General features: G+C 36.2%; 3 protein-coding genes across 4 annotated transcripts; 2 read left to right on the top strand and 1 right to left on the bottom strand.

Moving 5' to 3' along the window:
• Positions 1-541: 541 nt before the first annotated feature.
• LOC112515116 (phospholipase D delta-like) lies at positions 542-10,390 on the top strand. The gene is made up of 10 exons (XM_025121781.1): positions 542-1,456; positions 1,780-1,896; positions 3,272-3,466; positions 6,240-6,548; positions 6,641-6,709; positions 7,064-7,211; positions 7,952-8,100; positions 8,803-8,952; positions 9,096-9,296; positions 9,857-10,390. The coding sequence occupies exons 1-10, from the start codon at positions 542-544 to the stop codon at positions 10,151-10,153; spliced, it is 2,550 nt and encodes an 849-aa protein (XP_024977549.1). The 3' UTR covers positions 10,154-10,390.
• Positions 10,391-12,338: 1,948 nt separating this feature from the next.
• Positions 12,339-13,848, bottom strand: LOC112515759 (pentatricopeptide repeat-containing protein At1g08070, chloroplastic-like). The gene has a single exon (XM_025122684.1). It carries the CDS (start codon positions 13,773-13,775, stop codon positions 12,339-12,341), a length of 1,437 nt encoding a protein of 478 aa, XP_024978452.1. The 5' UTR covers positions 13,776-13,848.
• A 731-nt stretch (positions 13,849-14,579) lies between these two features.
• Positions 14,580-20,270, top strand: LOC112515403 (ankyrin repeat domain-containing protein, chloroplastic). Of its 2 annotated transcripts, XM_025122199.1 has the most exons (7): positions 14,580-15,434; positions 16,917-16,993; positions 17,924-18,022; positions 18,158-18,256; positions 18,897-18,995; positions 19,077-19,175; positions 19,776-20,270. In XM_025122199.1, exons 1-7 carry the CDS (start codon positions 14,693-14,695, stop codon positions 19,893-19,895), a joined length of 1,335 nt encoding a protein of 444 aa, XP_024977967.1. In that variant the 5' UTR covers positions 14,580-14,692; the 3' UTR covers positions 19,896-20,270. The 2 variants fall into 2 exon arrangements, with proteins under 2 accessions (XP_024977967.1, XP_024977968.1); XM_025122200.1 differs by lacking the exon at positions 18,897-18,995.
• The last annotated feature ends 1,426 nt before the right edge of the window (positions 20,271-21,696 follow it).

Raw genomic sequence — 21,696 nt, forward strand, 5'->3', positions numbered from 1 at the left:
ACCTCTTAAAAAACAAACACCACATAATAGTGTTTACCACTTATTCAGAGGACATTTAAAGTTTTTAAGCTCTTATTTTAAAAATAAAACAAACATTTTTAATATCCAAACGTTTGAACGAATCAGACTTTAGAAATATTAAGATGTAATTTTGAAAAAACAAACAGACACTTGAAATAAGAATTGATGATGTTTCATGCTAAAACTCTAAAAGGGGCTCAAGTTGTAAGAAACCTAAAAATGGAGGGGTGTTGTTTGCAATTAACCAAATGGAGTAGAAAATAATTGTCGATATGCTTCGCTGTTTACAGGGCCTACTACAGCCTCGAAACCGCCATATCCGCCAGCTCTCTCTGCAACCACCACGGATCATTTCAATCAAACCCTTCATAAATATTCGCCCAAATCTTTGACGCACCAGATCGTTGCACGCACGTAGACATATACTCTGTGTGTGTGTGTTTTTTTTCGCTTCTGCTGTCGTTGGATCAATTGAAAACGAACGGTTTGTGTTGGTGATTTGTGGTCTTGAATTTGAATAATGGCGGAGGATGCTTCGGATAGGATTGTTTACTTACATGGAGACCTACAACTTAACATTATCGAAGCTCGCAAATTGCCGAACATGGATGTATTCACCGGCCACATCCGCCGTTGCGTTACTTTTGAGGCTTGCCGGAATGACAACTCCTACGCCGCAACGGCTGACACGAAGTTGCGGTCTGCTCGTCGCAAGATTATTACTAGTGATCCTTACGTCAAGGTTTCGGTGCCGCAGGCAACTGTGGCGCGTACGCGCGTGTTGAAGAACTCCAAAAACCCTAAATGGGACGAGCGTTTTATCATTCCTTTAGCTCACGCGCTTGCAAACTTGGAGTTCCAGGTGAAAGACGATGATGTGTTCGGTGCTGACCTGTTGGGGAGTGTCAAGATTTCGGCGGAGAAGATAGCAACCGGCGAGCTCATTTCCGGTTGGTTCACGATGGAGAATTCACGTAAGAAGGAATCGGAACTTAGGCTGGAGATGAAGTTCATTCCGTGTGAGAAAAATCCTCTATACCGGCACGGCATTGCCGGTGATCCGGAGCATAAAGGCGTCCGGAACACCTATTTTCCTTTGAGGAAAGGTTCTCACGTGACGTTATATCAGGATGCTCACGTGACACCGGAATGTAAGATGCCTCGGATTGAATTAGATGGGGATAAAGTTTTTCAGCAAAATTCGTGTTGGGAAGATATATGTTATGCTATAACAGAGGCTCATCACATGATATATATTGTTGGTTGGTCTGTTTTCCATAAGATTAAACTGATTAGAGAGCCGACTCGGCCCCTTCCCAGAGGAGGAGACTTGACGCTTGGTGATTTGCTCAAGTATAAATCTGAAGAAGGGGTTCGTGTTTTGTTGTTGGTTTGGGATGATAAGACCTCCCACAACAAGTTGTTCATAAAGACGGTGAGAACTTTGAACAAAGGGTATACTTTTACTCGTTAATTGCTCAAAAAGTATAAGTTTTTTACATTTGTTGAAAGAACGGTGGGTTTAAAGGGTTCTGATAAAAACCAAAGAAAAATACTCCACACGTGAAGTTGCTTCCTAATTGGATGAATTAACTCTAAGCTCTTCATTACTTGGTTAAAAGTTCTATTTTGCAAATTGTTCTCTTTGAGACATTTCTTTTGCTAATAAGTAATACGCTATAAAGAAGATGAAAATTAGAAATTGTTTCCTCAATTATATCATGTTTCTAGGTGATGACATTTATCAATATTTGACAGACTGGAGTGATGGCAACTCATGATGAAGAGACGAGGAAGTTCTTTAAGCATTCTTCTGTCATGTGTGTGCTATCGCCTCGTTATGCAAGCAGCAAGCTTAGCTTTTTTAAGCAACAGGCAAGTGCTTCTTTTTCCTCCTGCAATTTTCATACATAATAATGTGGTTGATATAATTTTGGTGGTTTCCTTTTGGATTATCATTTCATTGCCACGAATCATAACACACCATGAAGAGTAACCAGTGTGTCCTTTGATGTATTTTGGTATTTTCGGTCTCCTTAGCATGTATGTTTTGCTTTCAAGGTTTAAACATGTGTGTTAACATTGCTTTTGTTGTGGTTGTAGTGGCTAATTTATGTTCTAACATTTATCAGGCATATCCTGGCCCGCATAAAAATAATTTTTGACATACCGGTAAAGAAGATATCACCTATTACACCCAATATATTAACTCTTTGATGGTGGCTTGTTACTTCAAGATGCCATACTCCACTCTTGTGGGTCCTTCAAAGGAATCCTAGGCAAAGCCTGACGTTTCACGACCTGTATGATCTGTGATTCACCTCAATATCTTTTAATTTTTTTTCTCATCTTCATTCTAGGTACTAGTTGTTGCTTTCCAGGCCAGTTGCTGGCAGTCCTCACTACCTGCTAGTTTCTGTTCCCTCTGTCCTTTTCTTTGGTATTTTACTCGAGTGTCGGAGTGTGTGACTAAGATCCCCTGGATATTTTTTTTTCTTAATTATATTTATATTCATCATTTAGAAGGGAGTCAATCAGGCTTGACCATTTGGATGTGCACCGGGGTTCCCAGCCAAAAGTGATGACCTTTGCTAACCACCTGTTCCCATCTTTGTAGTTCTCCTATATCCATACGCCTACCTCCTAATCTTGCTGGTATGAACAGTCTCTTTTTTGGGAACTAACTGGATGATTAGCAAGAACTTCACAAAGCAACCTGGGAAAAAAGTTTAAGCCCATAATTGAACCTAGTCTATGGTATCTACAGAACTACCAATAGTCTGTGTGGTGCCTTCTTGAAATGTTATTGTTTAGATGATCCATTTGATTATTTTGGAGATCTTTAGTTGCCATAGAGTGTACCTGCTCCATCTACTCAACTTGGCCTTAATCCCAGTGCTTTTTCAATCTACGTCCTTTGATGAGTTGATCCTTATTAACTGGGGAGTTGCTGGTACTTCCACATAAGCTTCTATACATGATGGACAATCTTACTGCTTCGTTCTGTTGGTCTGGAATAAGAAACAGTGGCACCTATAGGCCCATAATCAAATTTTGATAACAATAATGGTCAGTATATTTCTTTACACTTTTGTATATGGGGTTGAATGAACTTTGAAAACTTCATGTTCTGGTCCAAATATGCGAACGGTAATTGTTTTCTGTTACTTTGGTATTAGTGAAGGATTGTGTGAACCTTTCAACTTTGTGATACATTGAAGTTGGCTTATATTGTTGATCCATGTTTCAGGTTGTCGGAACTGCGTTCACGCACCATCAGAAATGTGTGCTTGTAGATACGCAGGCATCCGGTAATAATAGAAAGGTTACTGCATTTATAGGTGGTCTTGATCTCTGTGATGGTCGTTATGACACACCTCAGCATAGGTTATTTCATGGTCTAGACACTGTTTTTAAGGACGATGTTCACCAGCCGACATACCCAGTGAGTGATCTTTTTAATATTTATCCCATTTGTGCACTTTTTATTCTGTTCTTTTTGTTATATACATGTATGTATATATATTCGTGCCAAAACATGTGATAATCTTTCTGTATGGGGCCACTCTAAATATTTTTCGTTCTGTATTGGTACTGCTGAAACCAGTAGCATTGCCGACTCAAGAAATGTGATCCTTCTATTGTGATCATCTTGATTGTGTCATCTTTTAAGAATATATTTTTAGTTTTTGTACCCAATCTCTTTGGTTGGAAGGCTGGAATTCTGTTGATAGGAAGTTGTGGCATCATACTTTTTTAGGGAGGTGATGTGTAGTTAAGCATAAAGTGGAAGGCTGGAATTCTGTTGATAGAAAGTTCTATCAAGCAAGCTTTATAAGTACTCCACATCTCTTCGTACAAGTATTATGTAAAAAGAGGACTCTTGCTTGGGGATGGTGGTGGGAGCATGTATTCATGCATCTCTTTAGAAGTTCAGCTTATGATCGTCAATTTACATAGTTTTGCTATATCCCTCGGCATTCATGTGATCAAGTCCTATGATAATTGGTGATACTGGGGTGGCTTATTTATCATCCTCATCATCATCACCAAGACCACCATCACCACCACTATTATACAACATTTATTTCATGATAGGTAATTAGTGTTTTATGCAATGTTGGCTCTTTATATTTAGGCCCCTGTTTAAACATTGCCAGGAAACAGAAGAGACTCACAAAATGTGCTTTAAGAGCATTACATGTTAAAAGTTGATTTTTGAACATTCATCTGCGTACAATGCATACCCCTCCATGGGGATGCGAGTGATGTGAACCAAGTCGACTTGGCAATGTTCAAAGTTCAAGCTTACTCAACTTGTCTAATGATCTAGTCTAAATGTTTGTTCATTACTTGAATAATTAACAACCTTAATAGAAAGATAAAGGAAACAAACTAATAAAGTATATAATACCTTTAGCTGCATGGTTCCCACACAATACTTTTTGTCACTTGCAGGGGCGGACTATTAAGAGTTGAGCGGGTCCGTGCACCCGCTCACTCAATTATCGCAAGAGGAAAAAATTGAGACATTAAAGTGGTGCACCACTGCACCCGCTTAATCATAAGTGTGCCCTTAAATATTTAGAAACCAAAACTATATTAACAAATTGAAGCTGGCGTAATGGTTGTTATAATTTGGTAAAATTGCGCTTCTCTTCCAACAAGTCACGAGTTCTAGTCTTACTTGTAGCAGTTGCTTATTTTTTATCTGTTAAAGGTTTTTGTTATAAATCTTGTAAAAGTAGAAGGATGTTCTGAAATATTTTGAAACTAAAGGGACTAAACCGAAATTTTTAATAAAACTTATCTAAACAATGGGTTTTTGTTCCCACTTTTGTTCTTCAATCACCACCTATGAAGAATTGTCCATTCTCTCATTTGGTTCGTATTTTCCAACCATATTATCTGCTACCATTTATTTATTTGTCCTAAATTGCTTTAATTTCATTATTGATTTGCCTTATTTACCCTAAATTCTAGGTTTGCTCTAAATTGATTTTATTTCATTATATATTTGTTATAAATCTATGTCGTCATTTTTTCATTTGCTGAAACCCTAGTTTTATTTTAATTTGGTTAGTTAATTTTAAATTGTAGAATATCATATTTATTATATAATACTATAAATCTTAGATGCATAAGAAAACAAAATTGGGAACCTAGAAAAAGAAAGACAAAGGACAATCAAAATCAAATCCAAAAAGTTAGAAAATCTAAGGAAAACAACAAAAAAACCAAAAAAGTTCCTCGTAATGATGGAATTCGGCTAAAACACGTCGAATGCTAATGATGGGAAATTGTAGAAAATTTGTAATTTTTAAGTTCCTTTTATGCTAATGCAATTTGATTTTACAACACTAAAACTATTCAATTATCGTAAGTGCAGCCAATCCACTTCTTTTAAGGCGATATACCAATAATTTATGCAAAATAAGTTTAGCCAATATTTTCGTAGATATCCAAATATAATATCAACATATATTTGATTTGAATATTGCTCTAGTTTATTTTTGGAGCCGTACTGTTTATGCTTAAAACTATTCATATGAGTGGAAGAGCTCCACAAGCAAATCACATATTGGACTTGGAGAATTAGAATAAGAGTTGGTTCAAAGGCTGATGCAAGATGGCAGGATCTTTTTTTCGGTTCGAGGTTCATAAGGAAGAAGTATGTTTGTTGAGCCAAGTTGTGGTTGATATCTGATGTTTCATATGCTTTTCGATGATAGATGTTTCATATTTCTATACACGTAATATTTTTGTAGTCCTTGTGGTTACAGAAAAATAATGCTAGATAGCAGTCTTTCTCTTCACTCTCTCTCTCTGTTGTCATCTATAGTTATTATAACCTTATTATTGTTCTTTCCCCATGATTTATGTCTTAAAAATAGCAATCTGGATCAATAAGCATAAACTTCTTATTCAGCTCGTGTTCCCACATCGTAGGTTTAAAAATTTGAATTGAGCGGTTACTTCTATGCGAAAACTTGTTCCATTTCTGTAGGGAGTAGGGAATTCTTCGTCTTCTTTCTGTCTTGTCACCTGCCTTCTTCTTGTGATGCTCTTTGTGCGCAATTAACTGTGGTAATCAGGTAGCTAAGGTCCTGCTAATTATTCAGATGTTAATTGAGTACTACTGAAGGTAATGAAATATTCCTACCTGTGAATGTGATCTCTTCATTTACTATTTTCATCTTTTTATTCATCTGTACTAGGCAGGAACCAAGGCCCCAAGGCAGCCATGGCATGATTTGCACTGCAGGATTGATGGTCCTGCTGCGTATGATGTTCTTCTGAATTTTGAGCAGCGTTGGAGAAAAGCTACTAAGTGGAGAGAATTTGCAATCCTTGCCAAAACAATGGCACACTGGCAAGATGATGCGTTGATAAAGATTGAGCGGATCTCATGGATTGTCAGTCCTACTTATCCTGTTCCAAAAAATGGAGATTATACTGTGGTTCCTGACGACGAACCATTATTGCATGTTTCCAGGGAAGATCATCCAGATAACTGGCATGTGCAGGTCAGAAAAGGCTCTTTCCTACGATTTACGAACTCCTTTTTCGTATGCGACTTTAATAAGTAGATCTCACAAGTTTCTCTTACTTCCCACAGATTTTTCGGTCCATTGATTCTGGATCATTGAAAGGATTCCCCAAAACAAGTGACGTTGCTGAGGCACAGGTGAATAATTGAAATCTTTTTCATCTACTCATCCTTGCTAAAGATCTTTCATGCTCAACAATTTTGTTTTCTTACCGGTAGATATAGCAAAATACATGTCCAATACACCAAAAGCATGCATTAAGTTCTGTAATTCATTTAGCAACAATAGAAGTCGTGATTATATGTATGGTTCTTTTTTTGAGTTGGCTAATAAATACACCCCCCTGTCTCTGAAGAGAGTCAAGCTCACAATTTAAAGGCTGTAAAGTGTTCCTTGGTACCATCAGGAGCCTCTTGCTAATTAAATATAGTTGGTTATGGTACTTGAATTTGATCAATGCATATGTCTTATTGATACGTTACTTGCTGCAGAATCTTATTAGTGCAAAGAGTCAGGTGATTGACAAAAGCATTCAGACAGCATATATCCAAGCCATCCGATCAGCTCAACATTTCGTTTATATTGAAAATCAGTATTTCATTGGATCATCATATGCATGGCCATCATACAAAGACGCAGGTAGTACTTGCATTTTCTTTCATAACGTATGAGATCACTGTATGTTAGTCATTACAACATAAAGGCAGCCCCATTTGTAAGAAACATCAGATAAAATTCTATCTTTTTTCTTGATTATTTTTTCATATTGATGATTGGTTTTGGCTAATCAAATGACTGTTCGAAAACATGTTTATGGAATTTTATGCAATCACTAAAATGTTTCTATAAAATTGGTCAAAACATTATCGTTTTAGATGGTCGGTGATATGATAAATTCCAATTCTTATGGATCATATATTAATATATGTTTTGGTAATTTCCACATCAAAAGGATAAAATTTTGTTGATTCTAATTTTGGGTAAGAGGCTTGTCTATTTTAGGAAGGCGGGATTATGTGCTTCTTATGTGTAATTGTGTATGTCAGTCGAACCTATTTTTCCCCCTTCACCAGTGAAGGAGTTGATGCTTCTCATATGAATTTCATCCATAGTTTTCTAGTTGATTTCTTCTTCCTTTCTTATTAATCAAGTCGATGACTTACAATATGGGTGAATGAGGATTAATTTCGGCAGACAGAACAAACTTCTAAATGTTAAATCATGTTCTTCACTGTGCTCAATTGCAATTTAATATATGCTTGGTTATGATGCTTGTGAAGCTCTTTTTTCTATCAATCTCAATGCACAACAACTAGCTAGGAAATCATATTTATTTGGTAACATGTTTATGAGACTGGTGTTTTCTTTCCAATTATTAGGAGCTGATAATCTGATCCCAATGGAGTTGGCACTAAAAATTGCTAGTAAGATTAGAGCCGGAGAGAGGTTTGCAGTTTACGTTGTCATACCAATGTGGCCTGAGGGTGTTCCAACAACTGCTACTGTGCAAGAGATTCTCTATTGGCAGGTATTCTTACTTTTTACCCTCTGAAAGTCCATATAGACTTGTATCATTTGGAAGTTTTCTACTGACAATTAGAATCGAGTAATTAAAGCTTACTTTGATGTCATGATTGATACTCATAATGAAGTGTTCATATAACAAAGTAATTCTCTTGTTATTTTATGGTTAACAATTAAATTTCTTTGTCCTCGATTGTCCAAGGTTAGATTGTGGTTTTTCTGTTTTTGTTACCATCTTTCTTTTGTCTTCTCATTTATTGTAGTTATGGTACCTCTTTGTAACCAGTGTCACAGTTTCTTAATGTGGCAATGATAGAAGCTGCAAGGCAAAATTACTAAAAAATGTAGATGGTAGCGGGGTATAGAAAGAGTTCTTGTGAGATCTCTAGTTGGAGGCCAAGGGAAGTTGACTTAAATTTAAACAAAGCAGAGATCGTTTTAATTTCTGATTTTCTTTTCTTAGCGTATTTTCACATGATGATATCACTTCTGGGTTTTGCTGTATTGGTCCTCCTACTTCATGGTCTCCATTATTGCAACGTTGTGATCAATGCAAACACCATTTGTTCTTTTGGCACACATTCCGTTTGGCTCTTATTTTTATCCTCAGCTACTTTTGTGATGAAATTTCTTTGAATCTTAGATGGTATCATGATACATTGAAGTGCTTGTTTTGCATTTGACTTTGACATCTTCTAACACACAGAGCCAGACGATGCAAACAATGTATGCTGTTGTAGCACAAGAAATTAAGGCTATGCAGCTGGATGCTCACCCTCAAGACTATTTGAACTTCTATTGCCTTGGCAAACGGGAAGAACTACCGGCAGAAATGGTTCAATCGGGAGATGAGAAGGTATTGTGAGAGAATCTCTATTCCTGCTCAATTCGCAGATGGTTCAAGACTATTTAAATTTCTATTCTTGCTCCACTTTACATAAAGAATCCACATGTGGTCGTGTACAATCTTGTGAGAAATTGGTGTTGTATATGTTATAGGTCTCAGATTCACAAAAGTTCCAGCGGTTTATGATATATGTGCATGCTAAAGGAATGATAGTGGATGATGAGTATGTAATAATGGGATCTGCTAACATTAATCAAAGATCTTTGGCTGGCTCAAAAGACACGGAAATAGCCATGGGTTCATATCAACCCCATCACACTTGGGCAGCAAAGAAGCGACATCCACATGGACAGGTACACCAATGCATTTGTTTTGCATCTGAAAGTGTTACGTAAGTTTATATAGGACTTTTGGGTGTCTTAACAAGTTTTTTCATAACTCAAATATCTTGCTAACCGGTAAGAGGCAACAAGTGTTTAGTAAACAGCCCGTTTGTTTCAAACTGAACAATTAGGAGTTAGGACCCTTGATAGTTTGTGCCCTAGTTATGTTAAAGACTTTTAATGAAGTTGATAAGAAGAATTCGTATAATCTGCATGATTCATGTTTGTGACGATCCTTTAGGTTTCTTGCTAATAATAATATATTCTTTCAACTAATTAACCATTACGGTTGCTCAAGTTGCTTGAAATACATATTTTCTTCATCTCTCAAGTAGGGAAATGATGCGGTCTTCAATTGCTGTACTAAACTTTCTAGTTGTTTCAGTTTGAATTGTGTGTTTTCTAGTAAGATAGAATTACTACACGTTTGAAGTCCATAGACTATTAAAAGACGGGTTCTAAACTCCACATATTTTTAAGTTTTTCATCATCTACATTGAAGCAACGGGGGTTAAAATTGTTTATTTTAGGTGTATGGGTACAGAATGTCACTGTGGGCGGAGCAGCTTGGTATCCTAGAGAAATGCTACGAGGAGGCAGAGTCGCTAGAGTGTGTGAGGAGGGTTAATAAACTGGCTGAAGATAACTGGAAAAGATACACGGCTGACGAGTTTTCAGAATTGCAAGGTCATATTATGAGGTATCCTTTACAGGTCGACGCTGATGGGAACGTGGATTCGTTGCCTGGGTACGAGACTTTTCCAGATCTCGGAGGTAAAATAATCGGAGCTCACTCAACAACACTGCCGGATATATTAACTACCTGATCTGATCTTCTTCGAACGTATTCTTTTTTGTTCATATGGGTGTAAAAAGCTATGTATTGCTCAGTCGTATGCATCGAGCAAAACATAGGCAGTGAATAGAATAGATGTGCCATTTTGTTGTATATTAAGCGACTATTGTGCGAATTGCATGGTTACGTTTTTGTGTTCAAACTTTTCGTTTGTAATCAGTTTACTGATTTCAAAATTGTCGAATTTATGGTGTTCAATTTCCGACTCCGCTACTTTGTGTTGTATCTTTTCAAATTCTCCAAGGTCGACGTCTGGTGGTGCTACGACCGGCTTGAGGTGGGCCCGGTTACAAGAGGTCCGAGACTGGTTATTAACCGGACAGACTCGGGTACTTGGGTTCGGTGGCATCGATAACGATTTTTTGAAATTGCAGCGGTTATTAGGGCCTTTGCTGCAATATCATACATCTTTCAAAAGTCGTTATATTTGTCACAGTTATAGTTTATAATACCTATTTCTGATTAATATTCATTTGACATTATTATAACCATTTATAATGTAACAATTAAAAATATTAAATTTAATATAATACACAAATCTTCAAATTGTTTGGTTAAATGTATTAAATAATAATCTATTTTTATAAAAAAAAATTATTATGGTATTATATTTTATTTTTTCTTATTACAACAATGTACTTTTAAGTTATTTTTTTAGAGCATCGTATTTTGAAAAATTTATCCATTACAACAATGAGTAACTTGTTACCTTTTAAACTGGTTAGACCATTACTTTTTGTTGCTTACTTGGCTTAAATAAGGTGATGGGGGATGACACATCATTATGATGATATAATTAAAATAAAAGAATATTTTCTTTCAAATTATTTTTAATTTATTCATTTTCCTTGGACGATTAAGAAAAACATTTCAAGTTATTTTTTTATTTTTTTCTTAATAAATTGTATGCAAATAAAAAATTATATAGTAAAATATTTCTTAAATAAATATGATATGTTATTTTCAAGATAATTATTTTGTTTGTAAAAAAATGTAATACTTATTTTTGTTGTTTAAAAAAATATATTTTTTAACCTTTTTTTAGAATGTTAGCGAGATAAATTGTGCTCTACAAGTTTTCTTAATCTTGTTATATTAATGAATAAATAAAAAAATCTAATTAATTTGATATATTTATATGTCAAGTAATTTTTTTTAAATAAGTATGATATATTTATTAAAAGATAAATAATTTTTTTTTGGTAAAAAAGGTAACAATTTTTATTCTCTCTTTTCAAAAAATATATTTTCTTTAAAATATTAGCAAGATGAGTTATGTTTTACTAATCTTCTTAATATTGGTATATTAACGAGTAATTTATAAATTTTCGAATTTATTTAATATATTTATTAAATGATATGTGAAAGAAATTCAAAGTACAATGTATAATAAAGAAATGTCATGTAAGCAAAATTTTACACATGGACATCTCATGTGGATAATGTGACATGATATTAAAACTTGGTAACTTGTGTCATGTCATCTTAATTCAAATCAAGAGGTTACTCGTTACTATAATCTCGATTTTGAGAGTAAATTTTTAATTGTAATAGGAAATGGTGATCCTACAATAAAATTAATTTGAAAGTAAAATACTATAATAAGAAATGTCACGTCAGGGGTACGGTACGTGTGGACAACCTACGTGGAAGTGAGGTGACAAAGAAATCTGGTATAATGAGTAAATTTAAATCAAAAAGTTATTCAAATTTTCCTGCTTGTTATCCAAGGCTCTTGAGATTAATTCGAAATATGTGTAAGCTAATCCGAACACCCACAATTAAGGAAAAAAAAACCCAGTGAGGATGCTCTTACAACCCCATATGAACAAAAAAGAATAGGGTCACTAAAATAAGAAACCAATGGGCCGTTTACCAAACGTTTACCTGAGTAAGCGCTTACCAAGTAACATTACCTCACCGGATCAGTATAGTAAGGAACAAGAATCTTACCCGGTAAGAGCGAGATAAAGATCAAGAGTCTTACCCGGTAAGTGAAGGCGACGACTCTTACCACGGTAAGCGCTTACCGGGTAAATTGTTCGTTTTGGTGGACTAAAATCTTACCCGATAAGTACATAAAAATGTTAAATTTTACCGATAAGTACTTATCGAGTAAGTTGTCCCAACCCTCTTATCTGGGGCAGGCCTTTGCTTCAAATTTCTTCTGCCATCATCTTATCCACCTTTGCAAGTGTCTCAAAAATCTCCTTTCTTCTTACATGAGTTTCATCCTCTGCTCCAAATCTATGAACCACACCCTCCACCTCCACCATGCTACACCCAAATGCTTTCTTTATCCCACTCTTCACCATCGTCTTCCGCACCGCTGCCGCCTCCTTCAACCGCCCAGCACTGCCATATATCTTAGCCAGGGTCACATATCTGCCACCGCTCTCCGGATCCAAACCGAACAACTTTTCTGCAGCCACTTCCGCAAGCCCGATATTGTTGTGCATTCCGCAAGCACCAAGAAGGGCACCATATACATCCTTCCCAACCACCATAGGCATTGTTTCGATCAACTCGGCTGCTTCCATAACCAAACCCGCCCTCCCGAATAGATCAACCATACACGCATAATGTTCTTGACCTTTCTCGATGCCGTAATCATCCATTTGTTTGAAAATTTCGCGCCCTTTTGCAACAAGACCTGCGTGACTACATGTTGATAACAAGCACAAGAACATGACCCCATCTGGACGTAAACCGTCTTTCAAGAAGTTTGAGAAAAGATTGAGTGTTTTTTCTGCATTTCCATGCATTCCGCAACTCCTCATCATGGCAGTCCATACCATGATGTTTCTTTCGGGAATTTGATCGAACACGTGGCATGCGTAGTCTAAATGGCCACAGTTTCCATACATGGCGATAAGACCACTTCCCAGCATAGCGTCGTTTGCCAAGCCCGTTTTTATGGTGTAACAGTGAATCCAAAACCCAAGTCGGACATCTGCTGCTTGAGTACAAGCGGGCAGAATGGCAACGAGACTTGCATGCTCCGGTGCGCCAATTGATTCATCGTGTAGCAAAGCGTGAAAAAGCTCAAGAGCTTCAATAAAACAGCCATTGGTAGTGTAGCCAGAAATGATGGCATTCCAACTAACGAGATCCTTTTGCGGAATCTCCTCGAACACCCTTCTACACGCCTCGATCATCTTACACTTGGCGTAGAACGCTACAAGAGCATTCCCGACAAATACATTGGAATAAAAACCACATTTCACAACATGCCCATGAATAATGCAGCCCGTGTTTTCATCTTTTACGATACCAGAAGCCTTTAGAACGAACGTAAATGTATACTTATCCATAACTACACCTTGTTCACACATCTCCTTATACACATCCAATGCTTCCGTGGACAACCCTGAATTTGCGTAAGTTTGAATCTTTGAGTTCCACAAGAAAACATCTCTTTCAGACAAATTATCAAACACCTTCTGTGCATCCTTCATGTACAATCGACCCAACTCAGAATACATGGTGAAAAGCTTAGATCCAACAAAAACATTTTCCCCATAACCTCCGACGATGATCTTAGCATGCATTTTGTTGATACATCTGATACTACCTTGGCATTGTGTTAACATGCGGTTTAACTCGTATGAATCTTTCTTTGATACGTATGAAGTGAAGTATCTGATGGAATCGAAAACCGACCTTTTAAAGACTCCAAGAACTCCATTGCGAAACAACCCACACGTCGGAATCTGCAAATTGGAGTGATCCCAGGAACAAGATTTTGGCGCCTTCGTTAAGCCTTGTAGCATTCTTGTCATCCAATTAGAGAAAAATATATTGTTTTTGAAACAATCGAATTAATATACGATCTTGAATTTTCTGAAAATAACACGTTAATGTTTGACAAAAATTAGTTATGTTGGTTAAAACTAGGTAACGACCTGTTTGGTTGTAGCTTATTGGTAATGAAAATGGCTTATTTGTTAATGAATGTTGCGTTTTTTTTTTTTTTACTTAGTGAAGGATAAAGTTGACTATATGGATTAATCTGTCTGTATGAATTGAAAGAATTTTTATTTGAGACAGGTTTTTAATATATATGAAAAAAATGTGTATAAGTCATTTTTTATATTATTAAGTCATTATCAAACAATCATTTATCCGATACAAACCAAAGGGACGAAGGACATAATCTAATAAAACAAAAGAAAAGGAAAAAGATAAAAAAAATTAACTAACATTTTGAGTAAATTACATTTTTGGTCCTCATCGTTGTCATTTACTATCAATTTTGATCTTTTTTTTAAATTAATTACAATTTTAGTTACTGTGGTTCCTATTTTATTGAAACAGAAATTACCATTTATGGATTTGATAGAAATAAAATTATTAATTAATACATACAGATATGGGACGAAGCGGAGTAGGGAATGGTGCACCCGACTACTTAACGACTTAATCCGATTACGTTAACTCGCCATATCATTCAATCACACCATCTCCCCCCATCACCGGCACTTTGTCCGCCGGCGCCGGAGAACAAACAATGTCTTTGTTAAACTCCCAACTCCACCAACAAACCACCGTTTCCTCTCTTCTAACCACCACTTCTTCTATTTCCTTATCTAAAACCCACCACAAAACCCTAACGTTCCTCTTCCGTAAACCCACCATATCATCCCTTCAATTCTCTCTTCACCACCACCCGCAGCAACAATTATACAACAACGTCAACAGAGACGATGAAGGATATGAAGAAGAGCAAGTAATTGGAGACTGTTTAGTATTTGAAGAAGGTATATTCGAAGACCCTTTCATTCAAAACGAAGTTGAACTTGAAGTTCCCAAACAGTCCAAAAAGTTTAACAATAATAAGACTAAAATCGAGGTTAAACCGGAGGATTTGATTCCAGCGAACTGGAAAGACGTTCAGGCGGAAATTAATATCACGAAGAAAGAAAGGAGAAAGATGGCTCAGGAAATGGAGTTTGGGAGCAAATTACAGAGGAAGAAACAGGGGTTAAGACCTATACCGATGGGGTATGAGAGTGCGAAAGAGTATAAGGCTGCAAAATTAAGGGAATTAAAGCCAGTTGTGTTGGATAATCCTGAACTATTGGAGGAAAATGATGAAGATGAAATTGAAATTGATGAGGGTGAGGGTAGTAGGGGTATTAGAGTGGCTCCAAGGAACCCTAAAATGGCGGTGTATGGCCGCAGTTTGGATGATATTTCACGGTTCCTGAATTCCGGCATGTATGATCCTGATGCTGCTAAGGATCCACAAGGTGAAATTTTGCATTATTGGTACTGAAATTTGCTCAAATAACAATTAATATTACTGTGTCTATGAGAGCTGCATTCTTACATATGATTGCATGAGTTGGGAATTAGGAAATTCTTCATGTATTTCTATGAATACTATAGATTTGTACATTTAGAGTTGGGATCATGTGAAAACAAATGAGTTTGATGAGAATGGTGATCACACTTTTGAGTCTCTGGGAGAGTGTTTTTATGTGATAGCTCACAAAAAACATGGACCTTCATCTACCTTTGCCATCTCCATCTTCACCTACGTTTAGTCACTTTCACATGCATGAACTTGTTAAAGTTTCAGTCACGGTGATACAAGTAAGTATGCCGAGGTAAACGAATGTAGATGAAGGTGTGTGAATGCATGTGGATGAAGGTCAGATGTGAGGTTCTCACCCAAAAAAGTTGTTCTCACCGTAACCAACTTTATATATAAGGGAGCAAACAATAAAGTAATATGGTACTTGATGATGTTAAGGCAAGAGTGAGTTCATAAGGCCATAATGAATCTGGGCTCAAGCCTTTAAAAATGAAATGCTTTTTTTTTTAATTTTAACCCAAACCAGGGCATTTATGCGTAGGTGAACCCCAAGCGTTTGGCTTAGCGTCCTTCTCTATGTCACTTAATGCCTCATTAAGCATCACACCTCAAATTCGAATCCAATCAAGTGCTCAGTTTCACATGGTCAAGCCCGTAGGCCAAAGTCCTGAATTTTTCCGGATTCATGTGTAGGAGGTGCTTTATATGGATCATATGGACTAGTTGGGCCAAAGACCATGATTACAAAAAAAAGAAAAGAATGTATGTGTCCGTGAGGATAAAGAGGATATGCGAATATTAGAATTTGACAATTTTAAAAGTTTGAGGATTCAAGGGTGTGGTTATATGTGTGTGTATCTAAACCAAACCAAACGGACCTAGTAAATCCCACATAGAGCAAGGTTGGAAATGGTAAGATGTACGCGGACCTTACCTGAACCCCAAGGGTAAGTAACTAGAGATGTTGTTTCTGTGAAGACCCTCGACTTGCTTGTGTATGTATCTAGCATACAAGTATTAAATCGAAAGAAATTATCTTGTTGTTCATATATTAGACATAAAATCAACACATACTTATCTCAATTATTATTGCTTTTATATTTACTTAATGTGATCATACAACCATAGAGGGAGAAGAATTTGTTGCATCTCGTCTTCTTACTCTTATAGGCGTAAGACATAAGTTTTATATTAGATTTGTAGCCTTGATTTCTAATTTTTCAATTTATGAATTTCATCTCATCATTTAATAAAGACCAAACTCGCCCCTTCCCTATCTCCAATCCTCTACAGTCTCATTGGAGGTTACAACTTTGTATATAGAAGCATATCCTCTTGAAACTTTTGGTCCCTTTTTCAATTATGATCTCTTAACTTGGCTTCGATGTTATTGTGTTATTATAACCTTGATTAGGTTCTCGTAAGTTGTTTACGAAGGAGGAGAAGTTCCTAATGAATAGGCGGGTTCCTGATTTGGCAGCTGCCACCTCAGTAAGTTTCTTGTTACATGTTGGTGGTAGTGTTGTTAGGATGTACGGATAGATTTATGTCGTTGCTTCTGTATTACCAATCAAAGGTGATCAATTGGTTTGATTTATCTTCAATAGCAATGAATGCATGTATAATATATGTATAGGATGCAAGTTACTTCCTCCAGCTCATGAACATTGTAACATTTGTCGTCACTTATAGTTTAAAGAACTTGCTTCAGTGTTTGTTAAGGGTGTGTTTGGTATGTCCACGAGATTGTACGGCACTAGACGAGCTAAGCTGAGAAAGGTGAAAGAATTGTGGAAGGTTTTAGGGTTTTAATTTGACATGGGGTAGTTTAGTAAATTTACCAATTTTGTCTCATCATCCTAATTTTTGTGGGACAAAATGGTACGTTTTTGTTCCCCTCAGTTTTATCCTATCTCAGTCTAATGCCTCGCCAAACGTAGGACAAAAAATAACATGTTATGTCGTCTCCTGTCTTGTCCCTCGTGCCAAATGTTCCCTTACAAAAACTTCTTGTCCCGTGTTTGGCAACATTAAAATAGGACAGGAAGAAAGGTGGAACAAAAATCAGGGAAATGAGACAAGACTAGTATATTACTAAACTACCCATGTCAAATTAAAACCCTAACACCTTCCACGAATCTTTCACCCACCTCCCTCACTCTTGCCTTTTCTTATCCATTCTTGTCCGCGTACCAAACGCACCCTAAAAATCTAACATATCCTTTGATGGCGACAAAGTGGGGGGAATCTTGTCGAACCAATTGAATGCCATCAATTTATTTTGTGACTATGATGATGGGCAAATGACTACTTTAACATGCAAACTTTTCGAGAAAATTTACAATTTCCATAGGATATATTGTTGTGATGTTCTTGGAATGGAAGGAGTATTATATTTCAACTTTGTGTTTGTTTGAACAGGACAAATGGCAACCTTTACACACTCTTGCAGCATCAGGAGAATTTTACCTTCTTGACACTTTGTTGAAATACAGTGTAGATATTAATGTCTCTAACCAGGTAAATAACACTAACCTGCATTTCCTCTTTTTCTGTTTATTGTCATATTTATCAAACCTGAAATAATGCAAATTTTACCATTTGCATGATTGCATCCTGTTTTGATCTTAGCTTTCTTCTGTGATTTCTTTGCAGGAGGGGCTGACGGCAATTCACAAAGCTATTCTTGGCAAAAAGCATGCCATTTGTAATTATCTACTACGAAATTCAGGCAACCCATTTGTTCGTGATAAAGTAAGCATGAATCTAATTTCTGAAAACACGATTTGATGCAATTTCTATGATATTAATTTTGCTTTTGTTGCCAGTTCAGTGTTCTCACTAACAAAAAGAACGGAACCATACCAAACAAGCCAAGTATATCGCACTCGGTGGTGGCATTTGGGGGTGGGATGTATGGTACCTAACATCTACCCTAGAAAGTAGAATGGCTGTTTACGTGAAAGATCCACAACTTGCAAAGTATATGTGCAAAAAGGAAAGTCTGCCCTAAAAGTCCGAACAATATAGAAACAAGGAGAAGAAGCAGGAAAAGGAATAAGATGGAATTAGAAAAAAGACTAACAGTAGAGAAAAGTAAGCAGCATCATATAATCAGTAGTATGTACAAAGGAACATGGCAAAGGTTAGACAACTAGACATCCTCTGGTGTATCCTAGGACTGTAGTTTGCCCATCTCCCAGCTCACTACCTACCCCACACCCTCTACCTCTTGGATGACCATTTATAGGAGAACAAATGAGGTTAAAATGATTTGAACCTGAGTAGTGGTGCATAATGCATTTTGAGATTGTTTTTGTGAATGGAATAGAAAATGAAGTTAAATATACAACTGTGAATAATGATATTTGTATTCTGTGTCTGATGACAACAGGACGGGGCTACCCTCATGCATTATGCTGTACGCACCGCATCAACTCAAATGATAAAAATCCTCCTACTATATAATGTTGATATAAACCTCCAGGACAATGTATGTTGAAGTACTATGATTTCGCTTACTTTTTGTTCTTCGCCTCATATCGATGGTATATGATTTGTTTGTTCATTTCAGGATGGGTGGACGCCATTGCATCTAGCTGTTCAGTCCCGTAGAACGGATGTGGTGAGGCTTTTATTGATCAAGAAAGCCGATAAGTCCCTAAAAAACCAAGTATTATCTCTCTCTCTCTCTCTCACACATAAAACTTGTTATGACTCATGTGCATAGAGGCAGAGGCGGATCAGAAAAATTTCCAGGCGGGGCACAAAATGATTGGCTTAATGAAAAATAAGGTTTAATTAAAAAGGACATACAAGAGGCTTTTCAACATACAAGTGGTTTTTTCTTCTTTTTTCTGTTGTTACCAAAAAAGTAAGAGTGTCGAAAGGATTTGAATTTGTAACCTTTAATTCCATGTACAATGACACTTCCAGCATCCACTTTTTGTTAAACTTAGGGGAACACACATCAAATTAAAGCAGATGCACCTTTAAGACCTCTAATATTTTATTCCATTGCATCGGCACACCCCTCTGGCCTTTTTAAATCCGCCCCGGCATAATAGAGGAAAGTTGATTTAGGAACCATAAATATTTTGAGAATTGAGATATTCATAATGAATGTACATGAGTATCTATGACAAATATCCATCATGAATATTTATTCATTATGAATATTTGGTTCTCAAATGAAGCTGCTTCTATGTGCATAAGATGATATAGGACCATATCCAGATTTTAGACTGAGATGTACTTTGTGTGATGCCGATAGGATGGTTTGACTCCACTGGATCTTTGCCTTTATAGCGGAAGAGACACGCGAACTTATGAAATGATCAGGCTATTAAAACAGCCGCCCAAACCACGTAAATATGCTGAACTCATGGGATAGCGGTTTCGTAGTTGCATTGTGGTTCATGACCATCACCATCCTGTCATGTGAAACTTCGGTTGGTCGGCAAAAGACCTGACTCTGATGACTCACAGCATCATGTTGATAAGAGAGTGAATGTGCTGTGTGCTGAAACCCGCATCGCACGAGGCCAGGATAGGTAGGCTATGTACCTATATGGATTAAATTGTCTTAGTAGATTAAGCTAAATTGCTATTTGTTTGTTGTGTTGAATAAACCAAAGAAATGATATAGATGACCATCTTACCCCTTGCTATTAGTTTTTTGTTTCTTTCCCTTCTATTAAAGAACTTCCATAATCTTAGTGACTTGGGATTAACATCTTCAAACATATAACCCACTTTTCTTTCGATCATTTCATCAAACACCTTATATGCATCATTTCCATTTCCATTTCCATTTCATATGTGTATGCTGTGATATTAGAAGCAAGTACCAAGTCAATTGTTGTGTCGTGCACACATGTGCGTGATCAGGGATATTCCAGCCCTGTTTACTTGAATAGAATCATTCTTTTTTTAACGTTCTACGAAAGATGAAATGGATAATCGTTAAAAATCGGTTAAATCTGATAAAAGTTTAAAACATTATGACTGAGGTAAAAGGTTGAAACATATATAGAATTTTAGAAACTCTATTTCATATATCATGTTGATGCACATCTCAATACGCCCTCTGCACGACACGGACGGGCGTAGGTGAGCGTGTGTGTGCATGCGATGTGTCGTGTGTGTCCGTCTAAGGACCGCATCACTATATGAATCCACATGCAACGTCCTTTTTAAGTATGGATGGTCCACATGCAGCCAAATGCTGAAAAATTAATATATATATATATATATATATATATATATATATATATAGGATCATGTGAGACCAATGGTTTTTCGTGAGATTCGTAAAATCAATTCTCAACCCTTGGATTAGATTTACAATCGTCAGATCTGAACATTCATAAACGCCACGAGACTTCTCAATAATTACAAAATTGTCACCTTGCAACTTTAGACCATTAGATCATTAGTTTATAAAGTTAATTAATGAACAAAAATTAGTCTTACGGGTCTCACGAAAAACCATTGGTTTCATGTGAACCCAACCCATATATATATCCTTTTTATTAATTAAGGTAATACAATTAATATAATAAAATGATTGATTCATATTGGACCTCACGGTTACCATAAACTAATTAGTTCTCATTTGATTAGGCTCATATATATCTATATAGGGGAGCGATCAAATGCAAACCATTCAATTTGTACAAACCATGCAAACTGCATTCAACCAATCATAATTTTTCATTTTGTTCATTTCTTTGTAATTATGAGAGGTTGATTAATCATTTTTATTGTGGAGGGTGTTAATCATAGATATTATCATCTTCATTATTTTAATTTTAGAGAAATACATGAAACTGTTTCATTAATGTTAGAGAAATACATGAAACAGTTTCATTAAGTATTATATGAAACAATTTCACAACCATATATGAAACAACTTCATCAAAAAAAGTATTATATGAAACAATTTCACAAGATTAAACAATTTCATGAAAAAATTTCATAAGATTAAACAATGAAATCGACAGATGAAGGTGGTTTGCACGGTTTACACAAATGAAGACGGTTTTCATATGATCACTCCTCTATATATATATATATATATAGAGAGAGAGAGAGAGAGAGAGAGAGATTTAGTGTCATATGACACTAATTTATTTTCATGAGACCATTTTTTTACATTTGAAACTTTACAGTAAAACACTATAAATATAACT

The sequence above is a fragment of the Cynara cardunculus genome (genome assembly GCF_001531365.2).
Source record: "Cynara cardunculus var. scolymus isolate 2C chromosome LG 7, CcrdV1, whole genome shotgun sequence".
Taxonomy (NCBI): Eukaryota; Viridiplantae; Streptophyta; class Magnoliopsida; order Asterales; family Asteraceae; genus Cynara; species Cynara cardunculus.

Excerpts from the sequence above, each read along its gene's own strand:
- LOC112515759 (XM_025122684.1), bottom strand. The coding sequence starts at position 13,775 with ATGTTAACACAATGCCAAGGTAGTATCAGATGTATCAACAAAATGCAT.
- LOC112515403 (XM_025122199.1), top strand. The coding sequence starts at position 14,693 with ATGTCTTTGTTAAACTCCCAACTCCACCAACAAACCACCGTTTCCTCT. Across the intron at positions 16,994-17,923 it reads ATTTGGCAGCTGCCACCTCA|GACAAATGGCAACCTTTACA; the intron begins GTAAGTTTCTTG and ends TTGTTTGAACAG. Across the intron at positions 19,176-19,775 it reads ATAAGTCCCTAAAAAACCAA|GATGGTTTGACTCCACTGGA; the intron begins GTATTATCTCTC and ends TGATGCCGATAG.
- LOC112515116 (XM_025121781.1), top strand. The coding sequence starts at position 542 with ATGGCGGAGGATGCTTCGGATAGGATTGTTTACTTACATGGAGACCTA. Across the intron at positions 6,710-7,063 it reads GTGACGTTGCTGAGGCACAG|AATCTTATTAGTGCAAAGAG; the intron begins GTGAATAATTGA and ends TACTTGCTGCAG. Across the intron at positions 7,212-7,951 it reads GCCATCATACAAAGACGCAG|GAGCTGATAATCTGATCCCA; the intron begins GTAGTACTTGCA and ends TCCAATTATTAG.